Genomic DNA, 21,136 nt, shown 5'->3' with positions numbered 1-21,136 from the left:
ATTGCAGAATAACATAAGCTGATACTTCTATATGTCTTTGCCTTTATAGGACAAATCTGAAATGCTAAAAAGCTTCATATTGCTCCTAGAATTTAGAGCAATTTTATGTAGATAGGATTTTATCTACATAACTATTTTATGTAGATAGAATCAGTTTTCTTTGAAAGGAATCCTGTGCAATAATGTATTCTTCTCACACAAGACAGTTTATTTAATACAAATATTATCCTTTTGATTGCAAGGTACTTTGGGGCATCACTGCCATTTTCATAATTCCATAGTAGTGTAAATAGTCTTTGAAGTTCTTTATGAAAACCATTTTAGAATCCCACAAGTTTGTCTTTGAAAACTGAGTCTCTAGGAAGCTTTTCTATGGATTCTTAAATATGACCATCTACCTTAGGGATATATTTGGAGTTCAGAAGGTTATTGTTAAGCCAAGATCGTTCAGTCAGGAAAGAGTAAATAGTCTTTTTAACAAATCGTGCTGGGACAACTGGATATCCACATGCAAAAAATGAAGTTGGATTATAACCAACATAAATCAAATCCTCATGTTTCCACTCCTTCTCTTTAGTTCTGACACCGGCTGCCCATGTACGACTTCTTTCTCTGACCCTGGCCACCCAAAGCTAGGCCACATCTCACAAGCTAAAAGACACAGTCTTCCAGACTGCCAAATAGGCCTAAGACTTCAGACACCAGCTGCAAACTTGGGTGATCCCGTTACACCACCCTTCTGACCTGCTGGCTACAAGTTTGGGATTTTCCCACTGTCACAAGCTTGGTGGGGATCTCCTAGCCTGTCTCACGCCTGACCTTCTGGCTACAAATTTGAGGGTTTCCTCTAGCCTCTCAGGATACCAGCTGTAAGCTCAGGGGTTCCCAGTTCCGTCACCTCTGACCTGCTGGTTCATACTACTCCCTCAGATTTGATAATTTGCTAGAATGACTACAGAGCTCATGGAAGGTGCTGTACTTAACAATTGCAGCTTTCTAATAAATCTAATAATATCCTTTCACCATTCTTAATCAGTCTGTATGCTGAGTAAATAATCCAATAAGCTGTACTATATGAAGAAGAACATGGTATCAGGATTGGAGGAAGAGTCATTAACAATTTGCGTTATGCAGATGACACAGCCTTACTTGCTGAAAGTGAAGAGGACTTGAAGCACTTACTGATAAAGATCAAAAGACTATTATAGCTTTCAGTATGGATTACATCTGAACGTAAAGAAAACAAAAATCCTCACAACTGGACCAGTAAGCAACATCATGATAAATGGGGAAAAGATTGAAGTTGTCAAGGATTTCATTTTACTTGGATCCATGGTCAACATCCATGGAAGCAGCAGTCAAGAAATGAAATGACGCATTGCATTGGGCAAATCTCCCGAAACATTAAAAAGCCAAGATGTCTCCTTGAAGACCAAGGTGTGCCTGACCCAAGCTGTGGTGTTTTCAATTGTCTCATATGCATGTGAAAGCTGGACAATGAATAAGGAAGACTAAATAAGGATTGATGCCTTTGAATTATGGTGTGGGCGAAGAATATTGAATATACCATGGACTGCCAAAAGAACGCACGAATCTGTCTTGGAAGAAGTAGAACCAGAATGCTCCTTAGAAGCATGATGGCAGGACTTCATCTCACGTACTTTGGACATGTTATCAGGAGGGATCAGTCCCTGGAGAAGGGACTTGGTAGAGGGTCAGTGAAAAAGAGACAGGCCTTCGAAGTGATGGATTGACACAGTGGGTACAACAGTGAGCTCAAGCACAACAATGATTGTGGAAATGGCACAGGATTGGGCTATGTTTTGTTCTGTTGTACATAGGGTTGGTATGAGTTGGAACCAACTTGACAGCACTTAACAACGACAACAATAGAGTATATGAAGCAGGATCAGTATAAGGAAGAGACACACAGTGTGAAGTCTGGGAGCGTTCCGAATATAGAGCTTCTGTGTTCAGAGTGTTTATTGGGAGTCTCGTTATGTAACACAAATTCCAGCCCCATTCCCCTGAAGTCAGTGGCTATCACGAGATGACCATGAGGCACTGTGAGGCAGGCATCTCTGGCCTGGCCACCATGAGGTAATCATCACGAGGTACGTCCTTCTGGCCTGGCCAGTCCTCTACCCCAGAGTTTCCTCTCTGGCATAACCTGTCAGGTCTGGAGTCCTTACAGAGGACACTTAAACCATTAGAGAAATTCCAAGTCTTTTTTTTTTTAAGGCATTATCTCAGAAATCAAGTTAATGTAAACTCCACATACCTCTACCTCATAACATACAAAAATTAAGTAAAAACCCTTCTGAGAATACATAGGAGTAAATCTCTGTGATCTTGGTCCTGGATTAGGCAATAGTTTCTTAGATATGACATCAAAAGCACAAGCAACAAACGAAAAAATAAATTGGACTTCATTAAAACTGAGAAAGTGAAATGACAAGCCACAGAATGGGAGAAAATATTTGCAAATTATATATCTGATAAGGGACTTGTATCCAGAATTTATAAAGGACTCTGACAGCAAAAAAAAGACAACCCGATTAAAATGTGGGAAAAGGTTTCCAGTAGATATTTTTCCAAAGAAGGTATGCAAATGGTCAATAAGCACAGGAAAAGATTCTCAACATCATCACTCATTAGGGCACTGCAGATCAAAACCACATTGAGAGGCCACTTCATACCCACTAGACAGTTGGTGTCAGTTAGCTTCGACTCACCATGACCCCATGTGTGTTAGAAGACAGACGGTAACAAATGGGGGGGAGGATGTGGAGAAATTGGAACCCTCATACACTGCTGGTGGGAATGTAAAATGGGGCAGCCACTTGGAAGAGCAGTTCCTCATTTCCTCGAAAGGCTAAGCATAGAGTTATCATATGAGCAGCAATTCCTACTCCTAGGCATATGCCCAAGAGAATTAAAAATATATGCCCACACGAAAACTGGTACACAGATTTTCGTAGTAGCATCATTCATAATAGCCAAAAAAGTGGGAAACAACTCAAATGTCCCTCAGCTGATGAATGGATAAGCAAAATGTGGTATAGCCATGCAGTGGAATATTATTCAGCCATAAAAAGAAATGAAGGGGAAAAAAATAAAGGAATGAAGTACTGATAAATGCTGTGAGTGAACTTTGAAAACATTGTGCTAAAAGAAAGAAGCCAGAAACAAAAGGCCTCATATTCTATAATTCCATTTATACGAAATGTCCAGAATAGAGAAACCCCAAAAGATAGAAAATAGTATTTGCCAAGGGCTGAGGGGAGAAGACAGATGGAGAGTGACTGCTAATCGGTATGGGGCTTCTTTTTGAAGTGATGAAAATGTTATGGAATTAGATAGTGGTGATGGTTTGCACAGCCTTGTGAATATACTAAAAACTACCAAAGTGCGTGCTTTAATTTCAGTGGATAAATTTTATAGTGTGTGAGTTACGCCAATAAGGCTGTAATTAAAAAAAAAAAAAAAGTATAAGAGGTCCTTAGACCAAAAAAAGTTGAAAGCTGCTGATAAAAAGAAAAACGCTTGCGGTTAAACTGTATATAATGCTTTATATCATTTAGACTTTTAAAAATATTCATTGAACTAGTTATTTAAGACTTATTTAGACATAAATTATCATATATTACTCTGTGCAAACGTAGAAAGGGAAATAAAAGCAAAAATTTATTAAGTTTTCCCACTGAACCCTTGAAATACTTAACAATGTAAGCCATTTGTCTTGTTGGTTTTTACAGGGATCTCCATCCACCAAGCGAAGGGGACAGATGTTACAGCCAATCATAGAAGGAGAAACTGCACATTTTTTTGAAGAAATCAAGGTAATCATTTAAATAAGTCATTCTCTGATCTCTTTCCTAAGGGAAAATTGAAAGTCATGGCCTGTTTGATTCTCTGCATGGATATCTTTTTAGGAAGAAGAAGAAGATGGTGTCAGTCTGTCATCTGAGTTAAGCGATATCTTGAAAACTGCTGTTCAGGCACAGTCTTTTTCAAGTTCATTGGAAAACTCAGAATCTGATGTTGAAGAAAACCAGGAAAAATTGGCTCTGGATCTCCGACTGTCAAGTACTCGAGCGGCTTCTATGTATGTTTGCTGGTTTAGGATTTTATTTGTATAATAAAATGTATTACATTTTGTATTTTATGCATTGGGTTGGGTTTTTATATATGTATATATAAAATACATATATACATATACATACATACATATATATATATATATATATATGTATATATATATAAAAGAAACCAAGCGCATTCTAACTCACAGTGACCCTTTAGGACAGAGTAGAACTGTCCCCATAGGATTTTCACCAGGAGTGACTGGTGGATTTAAACTGCCAACCTTTTAGTCAGCAGCCAAGGTCTTAACCTATATATAGATATCTATATATATATATCTATATATATGTATGTATGTATATATATGTATATGTGTGTGTGTATATATACACAGACACATACATATGCACACATATATATATACATATATACCTATATAGTATAATAAAGTTTATTATAACAAGAGAGTCTATGTTAAATAATTGAGCACTTGAGGGAAATTAATACAATGCTCAAGAGATATACCCTTTTTTAAAAATGTGATTTTCAAATACCTGTTTTCATTCCCATTTCCTTTTTAATATAGTGTTTAAAAATTTTTTTTTAATCTAAAGTTCTACATTTGGTGCCTGACAAAGTGCAGGAACCAGCTGAAAGTTTACTTACTAGTTTGCTCTATATCAGCTTCTTTACCTGTGGACTGTGTGGTCTATGACAGTGGTTCACAACCCTGGCTGCATTATGCAATCAGGAGGGAAGTTTTTTTTTTTTTTTAAAGTTCTGATGCTGAGTGCTACTTTTAGCTCTTAATTTAATTGATCTGTGGTAGAGCATAGGCACTGATATGTTCTAAGAGCTCCCAAGCTGCTTTTAATTTGTAGCTAGAATATAAAGAATCAGTAGTGAGCTTTCAATGTTTTCCTCCCCATTTTACTTTTAGGCCTGAATTATTGGAACAACTTTGGAAAGCCAGAGCTGAGAAAAAGAAACTGCGTAAAACATTACGGGAATTTGAAGAAGCATTTTATCAACAAAATGGAAGGTTTGTTGGACATTTCCAAAATTGAGTTGTCATTCTCTCTTAGTTTACAGGTGCCCATATGTTAAAATAATGGAACACAGAGGATTAGGCATAAATTCTGCATATAAGGATGTTAGCATTGAAAAAAAAAAAATTCCTCTGTGTGCTGAAGCCCTGCTATTAATGTCAAGAAAAAGTCAGAGCTGGAGTAAAAATATCTTATAAAATATTTCAGGGCTGTTTTAGGGGAAGCCTAGTTGAGTGACAGTGATTTTTTTTTTTTTAATTCTACATCCTCATCTTGTAGGAAGGTTGCAAAACAAGATATTTCTCCCTTTTAGAAAGGCCTCCATAATAGGAATGAAATCTTCAGCTACTTTGGATTCTTAATTTTTATACTGATATCTTTGCTGCTTGGGCTGCATTTTGGGTCATTCCAGGCTGCCCGTTTCCAAGGTGTGTAGTAAGAGTGTGGCAGTCCTTGTGGCCTCATAATATACTTTGGCATGTGCCTTTATCTAGTAACTGGTTGGCCCAGCTGAGCTCTTTTTTGTGTGTGTGTGGTAGGATATATATAATGAAACATTTGACATTTTAATCATTTTTATGTGTACAATTCAGTGACATTAATTACATTTCACCATGTTGTGCAGCAATTACCACTATTTCCAAAAGTTTTTCATTATACCCCAAACAGAAACTCCATACTCTACGTAATAACTCTCCATTCCTCCCTTACCTCAGCCCCTGGTAATTACTAATAAACTTTATTTATTTTTTTATTGTGGTAAAATATATATAACAAAACATTTGCCGTTTCAACCATTTTTATGTGTATAACTCAGTGACATTAATTACATTCACCATGATGTGCAACCATCACATAAACATTTCCAAAATTTTTTCATCATCCTCAACAGAAACTCAGTGCCCTTTGAGCAATAACTCCCTCTTTCCTCCTTCCTCCTGCCCCTGATAACTGCTAATAAACTTCCATCTCTATGCATTTGCCTATTTTACATATTTCATATAAATGGTATCATACAAGTATTTGTCCTATTGTATCTTATTTCAGTTAGCATAATGTTTTCAAGGTTCATCCATGTCTTAGCACATATCAGAACTTCACTTCTCTTCATAGCTGAGTAGTATTCCATTATATGTATGTGCCACATTTTATTTATTCATTCATCTGGTGATGGACCCTTGGGATAGGATGCAGATACAGCCTGTTCCAAGAAAACTAGAATTTCATCCTTTTAACTTCAAGAACTTTGGAAATAAAAGTTTTTTTTTTTCTGTTATTACCAACTTTATTATTATTTTTTCATTACTGAAGAGAATTGAGAGGAAAATCTTCATATCACAATGGCTATTACAAAATGCTAGGCTCTTTTAAAAGTAAGAAGAATACATTCCAGTTCAGAAATGAGGGTTAAATGATCTCAGGACTCAGAAACTTTTTTCAAAACTGGGTGGTTTTACCAAGCCAATTTAAAAATAGTAATATAATTTCCTCTACTTTGAGAGTCTCCTATGTAGGCTGGCATATATGTTTCAGAAATCTCAAGAGCAGGATTGCATTTTCCGAGTACCTTCTGTCTTATTGTAAGAAAATTTTACTCATAGTTACAATGATTTGATGCTTTACTCAGTGATTAAATTGGATTGTATTGGGTCATTATTAATATAAGATGGGAAAACTCTTTGCTTGAGTAAAGCAAGATGTTTTACTTCTACATTTCAATTAACTAAATCTATGAAATGACCAGTTGCAGACCTCCAGCATCTAATATATACTGACAAACGTGGCTGGGCCTAGCAGTGGATGTCTTATTAAAATATTTTGGTTATCTCCAGTTATCTACCTTGATCACTGATAAGAAGTATAATACTATTTAATCTTTATCTATAGAAGAATCCATCAAAAACAGTATCTTAAGAATCTTCCTTGAGGGTGGGGATATTAATCCAATAATCTTTTTTTTTTTCCCCCTCTTTTCCTGTTGTTCCATCCACACCCTAACACTGTGGCACCCACATCAGTGAACCCTGGTCTTTTTTTTTTGTGGAGCAGCTTTTTATTTGAACTTGTATTTGATAACTTTGTGTCTTACATTTGGACGACTTGTGGGTCTTTATTTTCCAGATAATCTAGAATGTTAAACATTTTCTTTTTTTCCTTTAGGAATGCCCAGAAAGAGGATCGTGTTCCAGTGCTTGAGGAGTACAGGGAATACAAGAAAATTAAAGCCAAACTTAGGCTTCTTGAAGTTCTTATCAGCAAACAAGATTCTTCAAAATCCATATAAAACATCTTTTAAAACATCATCAAATCAGTTTATTCCCTGAAGCTACCATCATGTGTTCTTGGCTAGTACTTGATTTCATTTTGTCAGGCACTCAGAGAATTTCATTTTGTACTTAGTTGTGGTGCGACTAAAGAAATGATGGGAGAGTAAGTAGGCCCTCTCAAGGGAGCGTAAGTGATGTTCCATATTAACCACAGACTGTCCTCTCCACCTTTAGTAAAAATGCAGTTTCTTTCGTTGTTTTGTACTACAGATACATCCTGTTCCCAAAAGACTAGAATTTCATCCTTTCAACTTCAAGAACTTTGGAAATACAAGTTTTTTTTTTGTTGTTATTACCAACTTTATTATGTTCTTTTCATTACTGAAGAAAATTGAGAGGAAAATCTTCACATCATACTGAAGTCTTCGGTTGCCTTTTCCTTACAGAATGACTGAAAATTTGAAAGAAAAGCCTATAAAAGTGCGCATATGCAACTGTGTTCTATCTTTTCCTAGAAAACCAAAATCAGACTGAAATTTCAAGTCCTACTATGGAACCACCTTTCTGTTCAATTCCCAAAATGACACTTTGTCACAGGTAGTATGTTAGCAAAATTTCATAATTCAGTGGTCACACATCTTCTGGATGAAGATAACAGTGGGTAGACCAAAAAGTGACCTTGTTTAGTGTATTGAAAATATATACCACACATCACACACAGAACTGAATCATATCACATGCTGCCTATGGAACTTAAGTTACTGTTTGTTTTCTCAGTTACTGTGTATCAGCTGGTGGTGATGTGATTTGTCTGGATCAGATCTGCATTGTTCCCCCCATCCACCTCCAGATAAGTGAGAAAATAGCCATGTCAGTATATAGGAAGTGTGTTGGTGCTCAGATTTGTATGATCAATCAACTGGGCCTGAATCGGCAAAATAATCATTATGCCTAAAGTAAATTTATTCTTAACAAGGGCTAATACCACTACATTTTTTACATGTACCTTCAGGGGGGTTGCATTGTTGTTGTTTTCCTTTTAATCAGCAAAATCCATGCAAAAACACCCTTTTGCTCAAGTCACATACTGTTCAGAGCAGCTGGTTACAGGACGTGTAGTGGTATGCCCCTTGACATGTACTTTAAGCATATCTTTTTTTCGTTGGCTTTGCATGGCTTTTCTTCAGGTACTCTACTAGTATTCTGCTAATTGCTTTCACAGAATGGTGACTTTATTTGTGCTAGTAGTCATTAATAGCAGATTTTGGTCAGGCTTAATCTAAGTGTTATTTTTTTTTTTTTTTCCTGGTGCTTCTTTGATGAGTGTCCCATTTTGACTCTGGCCATGTTTTGCATGCAGTGACTTATGCACGATTTTCTTACTAATTGATATTAACAATTTGTTCCACATAAAAACAGACTTTTGCAACATCCTCTAATAACGTGAGGGAAGCATGAACCTCAGATTTCTGGCACTATTACATAGTAAGCACATGAAGTAGCTTGATAATAAATAGTGTTTTTAGTAATTCACATTTCACCCGTGTGTGCAATGCCGTTTGGGGGGGGAGGGAAAATCCAGTGGTAGTCAATGGGTAGTTGGGGAATAAAACAAGCACTAAATCCAGCCCTTTTTGCATGGTTTCCTTTGATATAGCTAGGTTATTCACAGTATATACCTGGAAAAGTAAAACTGAAAACACCAGAAGATGTATCACTTTGATTTGAATCCATCATGCAGTGTACATTTCAGTTAATCTCTTTCAGTCTCTTGACAGAAGTGTATTCAGACATCAGATTTAATGTGCACTGTGTATTGTTTTCTATGAATGTGTTTTATATACCACATGCAGAAATGTCCATATGCACTATTTAAATGTTTTAAATAATATATTCCTTCTTTATAATGCTTAAATCTATATGAGTACCATATTTTTATAAGTCAGTGACCTGACTGGTTTCATTTTAAAATTAACAGCTGCTTCATGATGTTTGTTATTCAATGTTAATGTTTGACTGTTAAGTAGAATAGATAAAAGTGGCATGGCAGCACTTATGCTATGTGACAGTATTGTGTGTCATAGTTGAGCAGTAGGTGGTAGAATTAGGCGACTTGTGGTAGTTTTACTTTAGTACAAGTCAAAACTGTATATCTATATACAAATAATATATAGATATATATGTCCACCAGTGTAATTGCATTGCTGTGTCTGGCACTTCATTGTATAGACTTTTATAATAAAAAACTTAATCTTTAATGTTCTAAGTCATTGTAAATGTTTTTTTGTTTTTGTTTTTCCCCTAGATGTTAAAAAGAAAAAGAATGGAGACCTCAAGTGTTCCCTTGCCTTAATATTCTTAAGGTTTATTTGAATTACCTCAACCAGGGACCATGGGTGGGGGACCAGGGTTACTAAACCACTTGGGGACTGGCTGCAGCTCTGGAGAGTGGTAAGGCAGGGAAAGGCCACCTTGTTGATTCCTTTGCGGCCATCTAGGGAGAAGATTTAGAGGACAGTCAGCATTTCTTGTTGTGGGGAATTATCCTACTAAGAAAACTTGATGTGCAATCTCCAAGGCAGGAGTTTGGCCTATTGAAGGTGGCTAGTGATTAAAAAATTCCTCTATTTGAGTTTTAAAATCTAGGTAATATTAAGCATTAATGTGGAAGTTGAGGGCCATGGTCAAGTAATGTTGCTTGGGCTCAGAGAACATGTGACTGTTCTTTTTTAGGGGGCGAAGGGATTAAATATGGTAGCCTTGTTGGGGTGCAATGGTATCTCATTGTAGTTTTTTTTTTTTTAATTGTACTTTAGGTGAAGGTTACAGAACACACACTAGTTTCTCCTTAAACAGTACACATACTACTTGCTGACAATGGTTAGCAACCCCACAGCATGTCGGCACTGTCCCTTCTTGACCTTGGGTTCCCTATTACCAGCTTCCATGTGACTATTGTAAGAGGGCATATGTAGCCTGTAGAAATAATACAAGTTTCCTTCCAATTTCCAAAAACAGCTTTCCAACTAGCCAAGCAGGATGCTTGCAGCATCCTCCTTTACACTTTTCAAATATAACTTCTTACGCCCTGATACTCCTGATTTTTTTTTTTTTAATATATTTTGCTTTTAAAGTAGTTTGTTTAGAAAGCACACTTGGGAAATTTTAAATGCACTGCTATAAAAACTGTATAGATGAATTTCCATTTTAAAGATATTGGTTAAGTTTCTATAGGTGGTTGGGGAGTTTGTTCTACACTCTTTTTCCAGGAGACTTAAAACTGGGAACATTGGAGGTGAGATTATTTCTTTGAGGTTGTATATATTGGTTTTCCAGAATCTTAAGCATTTATTAATTTATCTTTTGCCAAAGGAATGCAGAACATGATGCACTTGAGAGTACTAGCAGATCTTTTACATCCTGTGTAACTATGAGGAAACTGTTTTTCTCTCCCTACTTATTGAACGATTAATTAGCAAGAGAGCTGTCCTGTGAACTATAAGCAACATTATTTTGTACTTTCCCTTCACATTCCTAGAATTTAATAATAAATCTCATTATAGTATTCTTTGTGTGTCAGTGTGTGCATACCCTGGAAGTATGTTGTAATATGTATGGATTGTATAGTGGGTCCCACTCAGGGGTGCTTCATCCCTGGAAATCATTTGATGATTAACATTGACCCTGAGGATAGTGCCTTAAAGTGTGCCTAAAATGAGGATGAATAGTTCAATACATGAATATATCTTTGTAGAGATGTTCAATGATTGCATTGCAGATTCTCACCTCCACTTGTTTCAGTTTTGTAGAGCTGAAAACTTTCTCATCATTCGGTTTAGTTTTAAACTGACATAGTGTAATTCCTTCTCCAGTTCCACAGCATATAAGAAGAGTCTAGAAGGTAATTTAGAAGGACGTAGAGAATGAATCAGTAATATTCTTTCTTGTTTAAAGAGGGACAGCATGTTATTGGTGCCTATTGTTAAATGCCTTAAGCATGAAGATAGTGTTGTAAGCTCCTCTAACATGCTTAGTGTGGCCAATTATGGATCTAATATTCTAAAGCTATGGAGAAGAATATCTGCTGTACGTATCAAATATAAATTGCAGTTCCTTGGAGAAGAATAAAATTGGTCTCACTGTTGCCTTAACATTTAATCAAATGCAATCTTCTGCTTTCTGTTCAGTTTTAAAATTGGGTAAAAAAGAGAAAAAAAAAGTGGTATCTCAACAGAATAAGGTTCTGGGTTCAGGAAAATAATGTGTGACTCATTTCCCCAACCTCTATATTATGGTATAATACCCTGGTTAGGACAAGTGCTTACTCTCGAAATTCTTGTTGAGTGACAGGCTGGTAGTCATCTTCAGTTTCTGTAGAATAATACTTTTTCTCAAGTCTCTCTTTCCATTTTTTCATCTGTTCTGCACTTTGAATCTCCTGTCAAGTTAGAAGAAAAAAATAGGCTGTGACTTTAAATAATTTCTTTATCTCAAGTCTTTGGCATACAAGCATCACAGGGTTGAGTATTTTAAACTACTCTACTTTCCAGGCCTCTGATTTTGAGCTCTACTGGCTTTTGGCTCTGCCTGGTTTTTAGGTCTATGCATTAGCAAAGTCACTTCAGAAGACTTGGTGTCAGAACCGTTTCGCCTAATGCCAGCTTATTTCATTGCCTCTTCATTTCTCCATGTCTGGCTGAATTTATTCCTAATTTTGTCAATTCACTTTGCCAAGGTGGAGACATCTTTTCATACCTCTGCACTTTAATAAAGCAAATAGGCTTCAAAGTAAACCTGTAGCTATTCTTTGCCTTCCCAGCTGCTGCTTAGTCAGACTACTGCTGTTCTACCTGACAACCCTGTACCTCCTGTCTTTAGTTACTCCTGCCTTTGGTTATTGAACCTGTGTACTCCAACCTGTCCAAACCAAACCAAACCCATTGCTGTCGAGTTGATTCTAATTCATAGTGACCCTATAGGACAGAATAGAACTGCCCCATAGAGTTTCCAAGGAAGCGCCCTATATGACAGATTCAAACTTCTGACCTCTTGGTCAGCAGCAGTAGCTCTTAACCACATGCCACCAGGGTTTCCTCAATCTGTCCACATACCCAAAAATAAGCTCCTCACATACGAATATTCTTATTGCTGCAGCCTTTTCTGATCCTAAATAGTCCTTGCCATGCGTTGTCCTCACTACCACTCACTCACAGTGTCCAAATACCTTTCTCCCAACTTCAGAAAAAAGCCCTGCACATTGTGGAAGTTAATAGGGACAGCCCTAGAAAAAGAGGCAAAGAGAAGGCAGTGCACCCAAAAGCATCTTGGTAAGTCAGGGTATGATACTGCCCTGCTTCAGCAATAATGCAGGTAGCAAAGTGAAGCCCTGTGTATAAGGGTTCTGATCACCTTCCTAAGAGAAAACAGTGATGCCTGAGTTAAGACATTGTGTTTGCTTGATAAATGTGTACTGTTCTGGTCAGAGAAACCAATTGTGTTGTATCATACCTTTCTTTAAACCAACATACCTGAAGCAGGAAAGAGTGGCTTTCACTCTTCCTAATTTTATTTTGGACATATTACAGCACTCTTGTTTTGACAGATTTACTAATTTAATGTAGTGTTAAAAAAGTGGTAGACTCCAAAACTGTTTCTAAATGACTTCTAATGCGAAGGTATTAATATGGGCTGTACAGACTGGCGAAGTTTACTTATCCTTCAAAAGACTCATCTCAAGCATCACTTTCTCTGTGAAGCTTTCCTGATATTCATAGGAAAATCATACCTTTCCTCATAGGCAGAGCATCAACTCCGTAGGGGCACTTCCTCCAAGCTAGTAGCTTCTGGTCACCCCCAACTTTTCCCTAACCCTAACCTTAGAGATGGTAGTTGCCTTCTGCAGTTGTCTCTGGATTACCTTGTGTTACACACTGGCTCTTTTAGCCCTCCAATGCCTCAGAAACTAGTTCTCCGTAGTAAATCTCTCTTTTGCACTACCTAGAGTGATTTCTGTTTTTCTGACTGAACCTTGATGGAATACTTGGTGGTAGGGGAGGTCCAAAGAAACAGACCCTTACATTAAACATGCTTCCACCAATGGGCACAATAGTAGTTCCATCGACTAAGAATTTGAGACTGTTGTTGTTAGGTACCTGTCAAGTCAATTCTGATTCGTAGCTACCCTGTGTACAACAGAACCAAACGCTGCCCAGTCCTGCTTTGTCATCACAGTTGTTATTATGTTTGAGCCCATTTTTAGCAGCCACTGTGTCAGTCCATCTCCTTGAGGGTTTCCTCTTTTTCGCTGACCCTTTGCTTTACCAAGTGTGATGTCCTCCAGGGACTGGTCCCTCCTGATAACATGTCCAAAATAACTGAGATGAAGTCTCGCCATCTTCACTTTTAAGAAGCATTCTGGCTGTACTTCTTCTGAGACAGATTTGTTTGTTCTGGCAGTCCCTGGTATATTCTTTGCCAACACCATATTTCAAATGTATCAATTCTTCAATCTTCCTTATTCATTGTTCAGCTTTCACATGCATATGAGGCAATTGAAAATACGATGGCTTGGGTCAGGTACACCTTAGTCCTCAAAGTGACATCTTTGCTTTTTAACACTTTAATGGATTTTTTTTTTTTTGCAGCAGCAGCAGATTTGCCCAATGCAATGTAACGTTTGATTTCTTGACTGCTGCTTCCACAGGCATTGATTGTGGATCCAAGTAGAAGGAAATCCTTGACAACTCCAGTGTTTTCTCCATTTATCATGATGTTGCTTATTGGTCCAGTTGTGAGGATTTTTGTTTTCTTTATGTTGAGGTATAATCCATATTGAAGGCGGTAGTCTTTGATCTTCATCGGTAAGTGCTTCAAGTCCTCTTGACTTTGAGCAAGCAAGGTTGTGCCATCTGCATATTACAAGTTGTTAATGAGTCTTCCACCAATCCTGATACTGTGTTGTTCTTAACATAGTCCAGCTTCTTGGATTATTTGTTCAGCATACAGATTGAATAGGTATGGTGAAAGAATATGACCTAGTGTACACCTTTTCTGATTTTAAACCACTCAGTATCCCCTTGTTCTGTTAGAACAACTGCTTCTTGGTCTGCATAAGCACAATTAAGTGTTCTGGAATTCCCATTCTTTGCAGTGTTACCTGTAATTTATTATGATCAATGGAGTTGATTGCCTTTATGTAGTCAATAAAACACAGGTAAACATCTTTCTAGTATTGTCTGCTGTCAGCCAAGGTCCATCTGATATCAGCAGTGATATCCCTCGTTCCACATCCTCTTCTGAATCTGACTTGAATTTCTGGCAGTTCCCTGCCAGTGTACTGCTGCAAAAGTTTTTGAATTATCTTCAGCAAAATTTTTCTTGCATGTGATATTGTTCAATAATCTCCACATTCTGTTGGATCACCTTTCTTTGGAATGGGCATGAATATGGATCTCTTCCAGTCAGTTGACCAAGTAGCTGTCTTCCACGTTTCTTGGCATAGACAAGTGAGCACTTCTGGCATTGCCTCTGTTTGTTGAAGCATCTTATATGGTATGCTGTCAATTCCTTGTGCCTTGTTTTTTGCCAGTGCCTTCAGTGCAACTTGGACTTCTTCCTTCAGAATAATTGGTTCTTGATCATATACTACCTCTTGAAATGGTTGAACATCAGCCAATTCTTTCTGGTACAGTAACTGTGTATTCCTTCCATTTTTGATGCTTCCTGTGTCATGCCTTTTTTTTGCCCATAGACTCCTTTAACATTGCAACTGAAGGCTTGAATTTTTCCTTCATTTCTTTCAGCTTGAGAAATGCTGAATGTTTTCTAACTCCAGGTCTTTGCACATTTCATTATAATACTTTGTCTTCTTGAGCTGCCCTTTGAAACCTTCTGTTCAGCTCTTGTACTTCATCATTTCTCCCTTTCCTTTTGCTACTTTATGTTGAAGAGCAAGTTTCACAGGATCTTCTGACATCCAATGTGGTCTTTTCTTTCCTGTCTTTTCAATGACCTCTTGCTTTCTTCATGTATGATGTCCTTGGTGTCATCCCACAACTCATCTGGTCTTCGGGCATTAGTGTTCAATGCATCAAATCTGTTCTTAAAGTGGTCTCTAAGTTCGGGTGGGATATACTCAAGGTTGTATTTTGGCTCAGTTTCAACTCAAACTTGCATATGAGCAATTGATGGTCTGTTCCACAGTCAGCCCCTGGCCTTATTCTGATAATATTGAGCTTTTTCATCATCTCTTTCTGCAGATGTAGTCAGTTTGATTCGTGTGTATTCCATCCTGTGAGGTCCACATGTGTAGTTGCCGTTTATGTTGTTGAAAGAAGGTATTTCCGATGAATAAGTTGTTGATCTTGCAAAACTCTATCATGTGATCTCCAGGATTGTTTCTATCTCTAAGGCCATATTTTCCAGTTACTGATCCTTCTGTGTTTCCAACTGTCCTAGTCATCTTGTGCTGCTGTAACAAATACCACAAGTGGATGGCTTTAACAAAGAGAAGTTTATTCTCTAACAGTTCAGTAGGTTAGAAGTCTGAATTCAGGGTGCCAGCTCCAGGGGTAGGCTTTCTGTCTCTGTCGGCTTTGAAGGAAGGTCGGAGGCATCAGTCTTACCTTGGTCTGGGAGCATCTTAGCTCAGGAACCTCAAGTCCAAAGGTTGTGCTCTGCTCCTGGTGCTGCTTTCTTAGTGGTATGTGGTTCCCCTGTCTCTCTGTTGGCTTCTCTCTTTTATATCTCAAAGAGATTGGCTTAAGACACAATCTAATCTTGTATATCTCATCAATATAACTGTCACTAATCCATCTTATTTGGCCATAGTGATAGGATTTACAACACACGGAAATCACATAAAATGGTGGACGATCACACAATACTGGAACTCATGGCCCAGCTAAATTTACAGATATTTATGGGGGAGACAATTCAGTCCATGACCCCAACTTTTACATTCCAATCACCAGTAACTATCAATGTATCTTGATTACATGTTTGATCAATCACAGACTGCAGAAGTTGGTAAAAATCTTTAGTTTCTTCATCTTGGGCATTAGTGGTTGGTGCCTAAATTTAATAGCCATATTAACTGGTTTTCTTTGTAGTGTATAGACATTGTCCTGTCACCGACAGTGTTGTACTTCAGGATAGATCTTGAAATGTTCTTTTTGACAATAAATGCGATGCCATTCCTCTTCAATTTGTCATTCCTGGCGTAGTAGACCATATGATTATCCCAGTCAAAATGCCAATACCAGTACATTTCAGCTCACTAATGCCTACCTAGGATATCGATCTTTAAGTGTTCCATTTCATTTTTGACAACTTTTAATTTTCCTTGATTCATGCTTCGTACATTCCACGTTCCGATTACTAATGGGCTTTTGCGGGTGTTTCTTCTCATTTTGAGTCATGCCACGTCAGCAAATGAAGGTCCCAAAAGCTTTACTCCATCTATGTCATTAAGGTCGACTCTATTTTGAGGAGGCAGCTCTTCCCCAGTCCAATTTTGAGTGCCTTCCAACCTGAGGGGCTCATCTTGCAGCATTATATCAGATCATGTTCTGCTGCTATCCTTAAGGTTTCCACTGGCCAATTTTCTTTGACGTAGATCGCCAGATTCTTGTTTGTTGTCTTAGTCTAGAAACTCCACTGAAACCTGTCTACCATGGGTGACCCTCCTGGTATGTGAAATACTAGAGGCATAGCTTTCAGCATCACAGCAACGCGCAAGCCACCGCAGTACAACAAACTGACAGATGTGTCATGGAAATTTGAGGCTACCACTTGGCTATTGGGGATTCTTCATGCTACTGAACCAGTGGGGAAAGAATGCCTGATGTGCAGTCTAAGACAGGAGCTTGGCCTGTTGAAGGTGGATGGTGGTTAAAAAAAAAAGCCTATGTGAGTTTTACAATCGAGGTACTGCTAAGCATCAGTGGTCAAGTGATATTGCATGAGGTAAGAGAACATGTGGCTATTCTAGGATAGCATATAAATTTAAAATTAGCTTGTAATCATTACTCAACTGATTGGGGTGATTGATCCCAATTACCGAGGGGAAATTGGATTGCTGCTACAAAATGGGACCAGGGAGGACCATATTTGGAACTCAGAAGATTCTCTGGTGTGCCTCTAATAGTTCCATGTCCAAAAATTAATGGGAGACCGTAATATCCTATTAAAGGCAGGACCACTGAGGATTCAGATTTTGAACGAGTGAAGGTTCATTAGTTCCAATGAAGAACTTCCTCTTCTACCCATTCCACATCACCCCCTTTTCCCACAGCCAAGACCTCAGCTGGTTGCTTTTGGGTTAATGAAGGTTCAGGTAACCCAAAAGCAGCCAGTCGAGATCTTGGCTGTGGGGAAAGGGAATGATGTGGAATGGGTAGAAGAAGGAAGTTATAAATATCAACTAGTCTGATGGTTTAAAGTCAGGAAAGGTGTGCATCAGGGTTGGATCCTTCCACCACACCTATTCAATCTGTATGCTGAGCAGATGTTCTGAGAAGCTGGACTATATGAAGAACAGGGCATCAGGATTGGAGGAAGACTCATTAACAACTTTCATTATGCAGATGACACAACCTTGTTTGCTGAAAGTGAAGAGGACTTGAAGCACTTACTGATGAAGATCAAAGACCACAGCCTTTAGCATGGATTACACCTCAAAGAAAACAAAAATCCTCACAACTGGACCAATAAGCAACATCATAATGAATGGAGAAAAGATTGAAGTTATCAAGAATTTTGTTTTACTTGGATCCACAATCAACACCTGTGGAAGCAGCAGTCAAGAAATCAAAAAACAAATTGCATTAGGCAAATCGGCTACAAAAGACCTCTTTAAAGTGTTGAAAAGCAAAGATGTCACCTTGAAGACTAAGGTGCATCTGACTCAAGCCATGGTGTTTTCAGTTGCCTCATATCCATGTGAAAGCTGAACAATGAATAAGGAAGACAGAAGAAGAATTGATGCCTTTGAAATGGGATGTTGGTGAAGAATATTGAATATACTGTGGACTGCCAAAAAATGAGCAAATCTGTCTTGGAAGAAGTACAACCAGAATGCTCCTTAGAAGCAAGGATGGCGAGACTATGTCTCACATACTTTGGACATGTTATCAGGAGGGATCAGTTCTCTGGAGAAGGACATCATGCTTGGCAAAGAGGGTCAGCGGAAAAGAGGAAGACCCTCAATCAGATGGACTGACACAGTGGCTGCAACAATGGGCTCAAGCATAGCAACAATTGTAAGGATGGCGCAGGACCGGGCAGTGTTTTCATTCTGTTGTGCATAGGGTCACTATGGGTTGGAACCCACTCAGCAGCACCTAACAACAACAGCCTATTATAGAAACAAAGCCTAACAGCTGTGCATATTTGTATTATTCCTTCATTCTCATTTTGTCTAAGGAATGGTGGTGGTGATGAACTTTGAAGTTTAGACATTAAATTACAAAATAATCTTAAGGAATTGTGATTCAACTAGAAGTATGAACATCACCCAGAGATAGATACTATTGAGACTTTGCTTCTCCCTTTTTGGGGATAGGATAAGAGTTCCTTTATTTGTATAAAGAATAGTTTCATCTTATTAGGTGGAAGTTTGAGATATTTTATGGACACTCAAATGTGTGCTAAATAGCCAAAAAGATTAATTGGGCAGCCTATTTACCTAATGTCTCTAAAAATTTATCTTTTTATACTCTGTTCAGACCAAATCAACACAATGGCAGTGAGTTTTGGAAACCCTGGTGGTGTAGTAGTTAAGAGCTATGGCTGCTAATCAAAAGGTCGGCAGTTGGAATCCACTAGGCGCTCTTTGGAAACCCTGTGGGGCAGTTCTGTCCTCTCCTATAAGTTCGCCATGAGTCAGAATCCATTTAACTGCAGAGTTTGGTTTTTTTGGTATGATGCTGAGTGTCAGGCTTTGCAAACCACATTGTCCAGATTCCTTTGCCAGCTGGATTTCTGTTAGATTCTGCCAGTATTGGGGGTAAAGGAGAAAGTCTTGTTTTAAGATTTCTATCAGCATTAGTTATCTCAAACGACAATGGTTGGCTCCAACGTGCAGCGTACAGCTGCGTTTGGCATACCTAGACCAGACTCATCACATTCTCTCAGAAGTATGAGGCAGCTACAGAGGACTGAGCAAAAGCTCCACAAGCCCCTTCTCCAAGATTCTAGTTTCTGATAACTCCACCTTTTATAACCTTATCCCTGAGAGTGGTAGCCACTTCTTAGAGTTATTATTTATGAGTTGCCCAGGGTTCTCTTTTTGCCTTTTCTGTTTCCTAACACCTGTGTAACCAATTCCTTGTGGTAAATTCTCTCTGCTTGAAACATGTAATGTGGTTTCTGTTTTCTCAACTAGGCCCTGACTGATAGATGTAGTATGTCTTTTTATTTGGTCAAATGTAGTTTTGTGTCTTTAAGGAATATTTTACCTTTTCTTAGTTTTGAACAGTTTTGCTAATTTGTGGGGATTTTCTACTTTGTTGCTATTATAGTCATAATTTTTAACAAACTGGTTGATGTTTGCATATTTATGTAAATTTTTTCCTACTACTTCACTGAATTCTCTTTTTGTAGTAATTCTTCAGTTCATTGTATGCTTAGAAAAAGGGAATCATTTCTCAAATAGAGGTAGTTTTACCTTTTCCTTTTTAATTCTTTTACCTCTAATTTATTTCTCTTACCTAATTGCTTTGGCTGATACCTCCAATACATCCTAGTCTTGTCCCTGACATGTCCAGTGTTTTCTGTTAAGTAAGATGCTAGCTGAGGAGGTGAGAAAATGTTTTTATCATATCAAGGAAGCGACCATTGATTCCTGTTTTGTTTTGTTTTCCCCTTCAAGAGCGTGTGTTGAATCTTATCAAATATCCAGCGTCTGTAGAAGTTGAAACTTTTCCTCCTTGGATTTATTGATACAATGAATTATGTTAATTAACCTCTCAATTTTGAACCATCTTTTCATTCCGAGAATAAACCCTATCTGACCACGTTAAAAAAAAGAAAAGAAAATTTATTAATATTTTACTTAGAATTTTTACATCAAGATTTATAAGTGAAATTTGTTTTGTATTTTTTTTTGGTAGTCTTTTAGAATCAATGCATACCCACTTTATACAAATAATTTGGAAGTTTCCCATTTTCTTTTTGCTCTGGAATAGCTTAAATAGCTTAAAATTATTTACTCTTATAAGATCTGGTAAAATTATCCTTGTGAAACCATCTGGGCCCAATTCATTTTGGAGGTAGCTCTTGATGATTTTATTTCTTCTTCAGAATAGCTTTGTTTAAGCTTTTTATATCTTCTGGGTTCAGTTTTGTGTGTGTGTGTGTGTGTGTGTGGTGATAATATACATAAAACACACCATCCCAACAATTTCCCCATGTACAATTCAGTAATATTGATTACATTCTTCAAGTTATGCAACCATTCTTGTTTTTTTTCCAAATCATTCCACCACCATTAACATAAACTCAACACTCGCTAAGCAAAAGCTTGCCCTTTTCCTCTTCCCTCCCACCCCTGGTAACCACTAGTAATTTTTGACTTCTATATATTTGCTTATTTCATATAAGAGAGCATAGAATACTTGTCCTTTTGCGACTGACTGCGCTCAGCGTGATGTTGTCAAGGTTCATCCATGTTGTGGCATGCATTAGGACTTCATTTTTCTTTATGGCTGAGTAGTATTGCATTGTGTGTATATA

General features: G+C 37.8%; 2 protein-coding genes across 9 annotated transcripts in view; one reads left to right on the top strand and one right to left on the bottom strand.

Moving 5' to 3' along the window:
* The window catches only part of FAM13B (family with sequence similarity 13 member B), a 121,333-nt gene extending 100,363 nt beyond the window's left edge, over nucleotides 1-20,970 (top strand). For 3 of the 8 annotated variants that reach the window (XM_064276572.1, XM_010590885.3, XM_010590874.3), the window contains 4 exons: nucleotides 3,759-3,842; nucleotides 3,936-4,108; nucleotides 5,027-5,128; nucleotides 7,296-20,436. In XM_064276572.1, the coding sequence (XP_064132642.1) occupies nucleotides 3,759-3,842; nucleotides 3,936-4,108; nucleotides 5,027-5,128; nucleotides 7,296-7,419 (483 nt within the window). In that variant the 3' untranslated portion in view covers nucleotides 7,420-20,436. Of the gene's footprint in view, nucleotides 1-577; nucleotides 2,115-3,758; nucleotides 3,843-3,935; nucleotides 4,109-5,026; nucleotides 5,129-7,295 lie in introns of those variants that run through there. The other 5 variants (XM_023549318.2, XM_023549312.2, XM_023549315.2 and 2 more) reach the window with 5 other exon arrangements.
* Nucleotides 11,087-21,136, bottom strand: part of PKD2L2 (polycystin 2 like 2, transient receptor potential cation channel) — a 51,646-nt gene continuing 41,596 nt past the window's right edge. The window contains exons 13-14 of the mRNA XM_064279704.1: nucleotides 11,728-11,840; nucleotides 11,087-11,296 (exon numbers count right to left, since the gene is read on the bottom strand). Of these exons, the coding sequence (XP_064135774.1) occupies nucleotides 11,200-11,296; nucleotides 11,728-11,840 (210 nt within the window). The 3' untranslated portion in view covers nucleotides 11,087-11,199. The remainder of the gene's footprint in view (nucleotides 11,297-11,727; nucleotides 11,841-21,136) is intronic.

Source organism: Loxodonta africana, chromosome 2 (genome assembly GCF_030014295.1).
Source record: "Loxodonta africana isolate mLoxAfr1 chromosome 2, mLoxAfr1.hap2, whole genome shotgun sequence".
Taxonomy (NCBI): Eukaryota; Metazoa; Chordata; class Mammalia; order Proboscidea; family Elephantidae; genus Loxodonta; species Loxodonta africana.
Note: the sequence above shows the minus strand (reverse complement) of the source record. Positions and strands in the feature narration are given on the sequence as shown.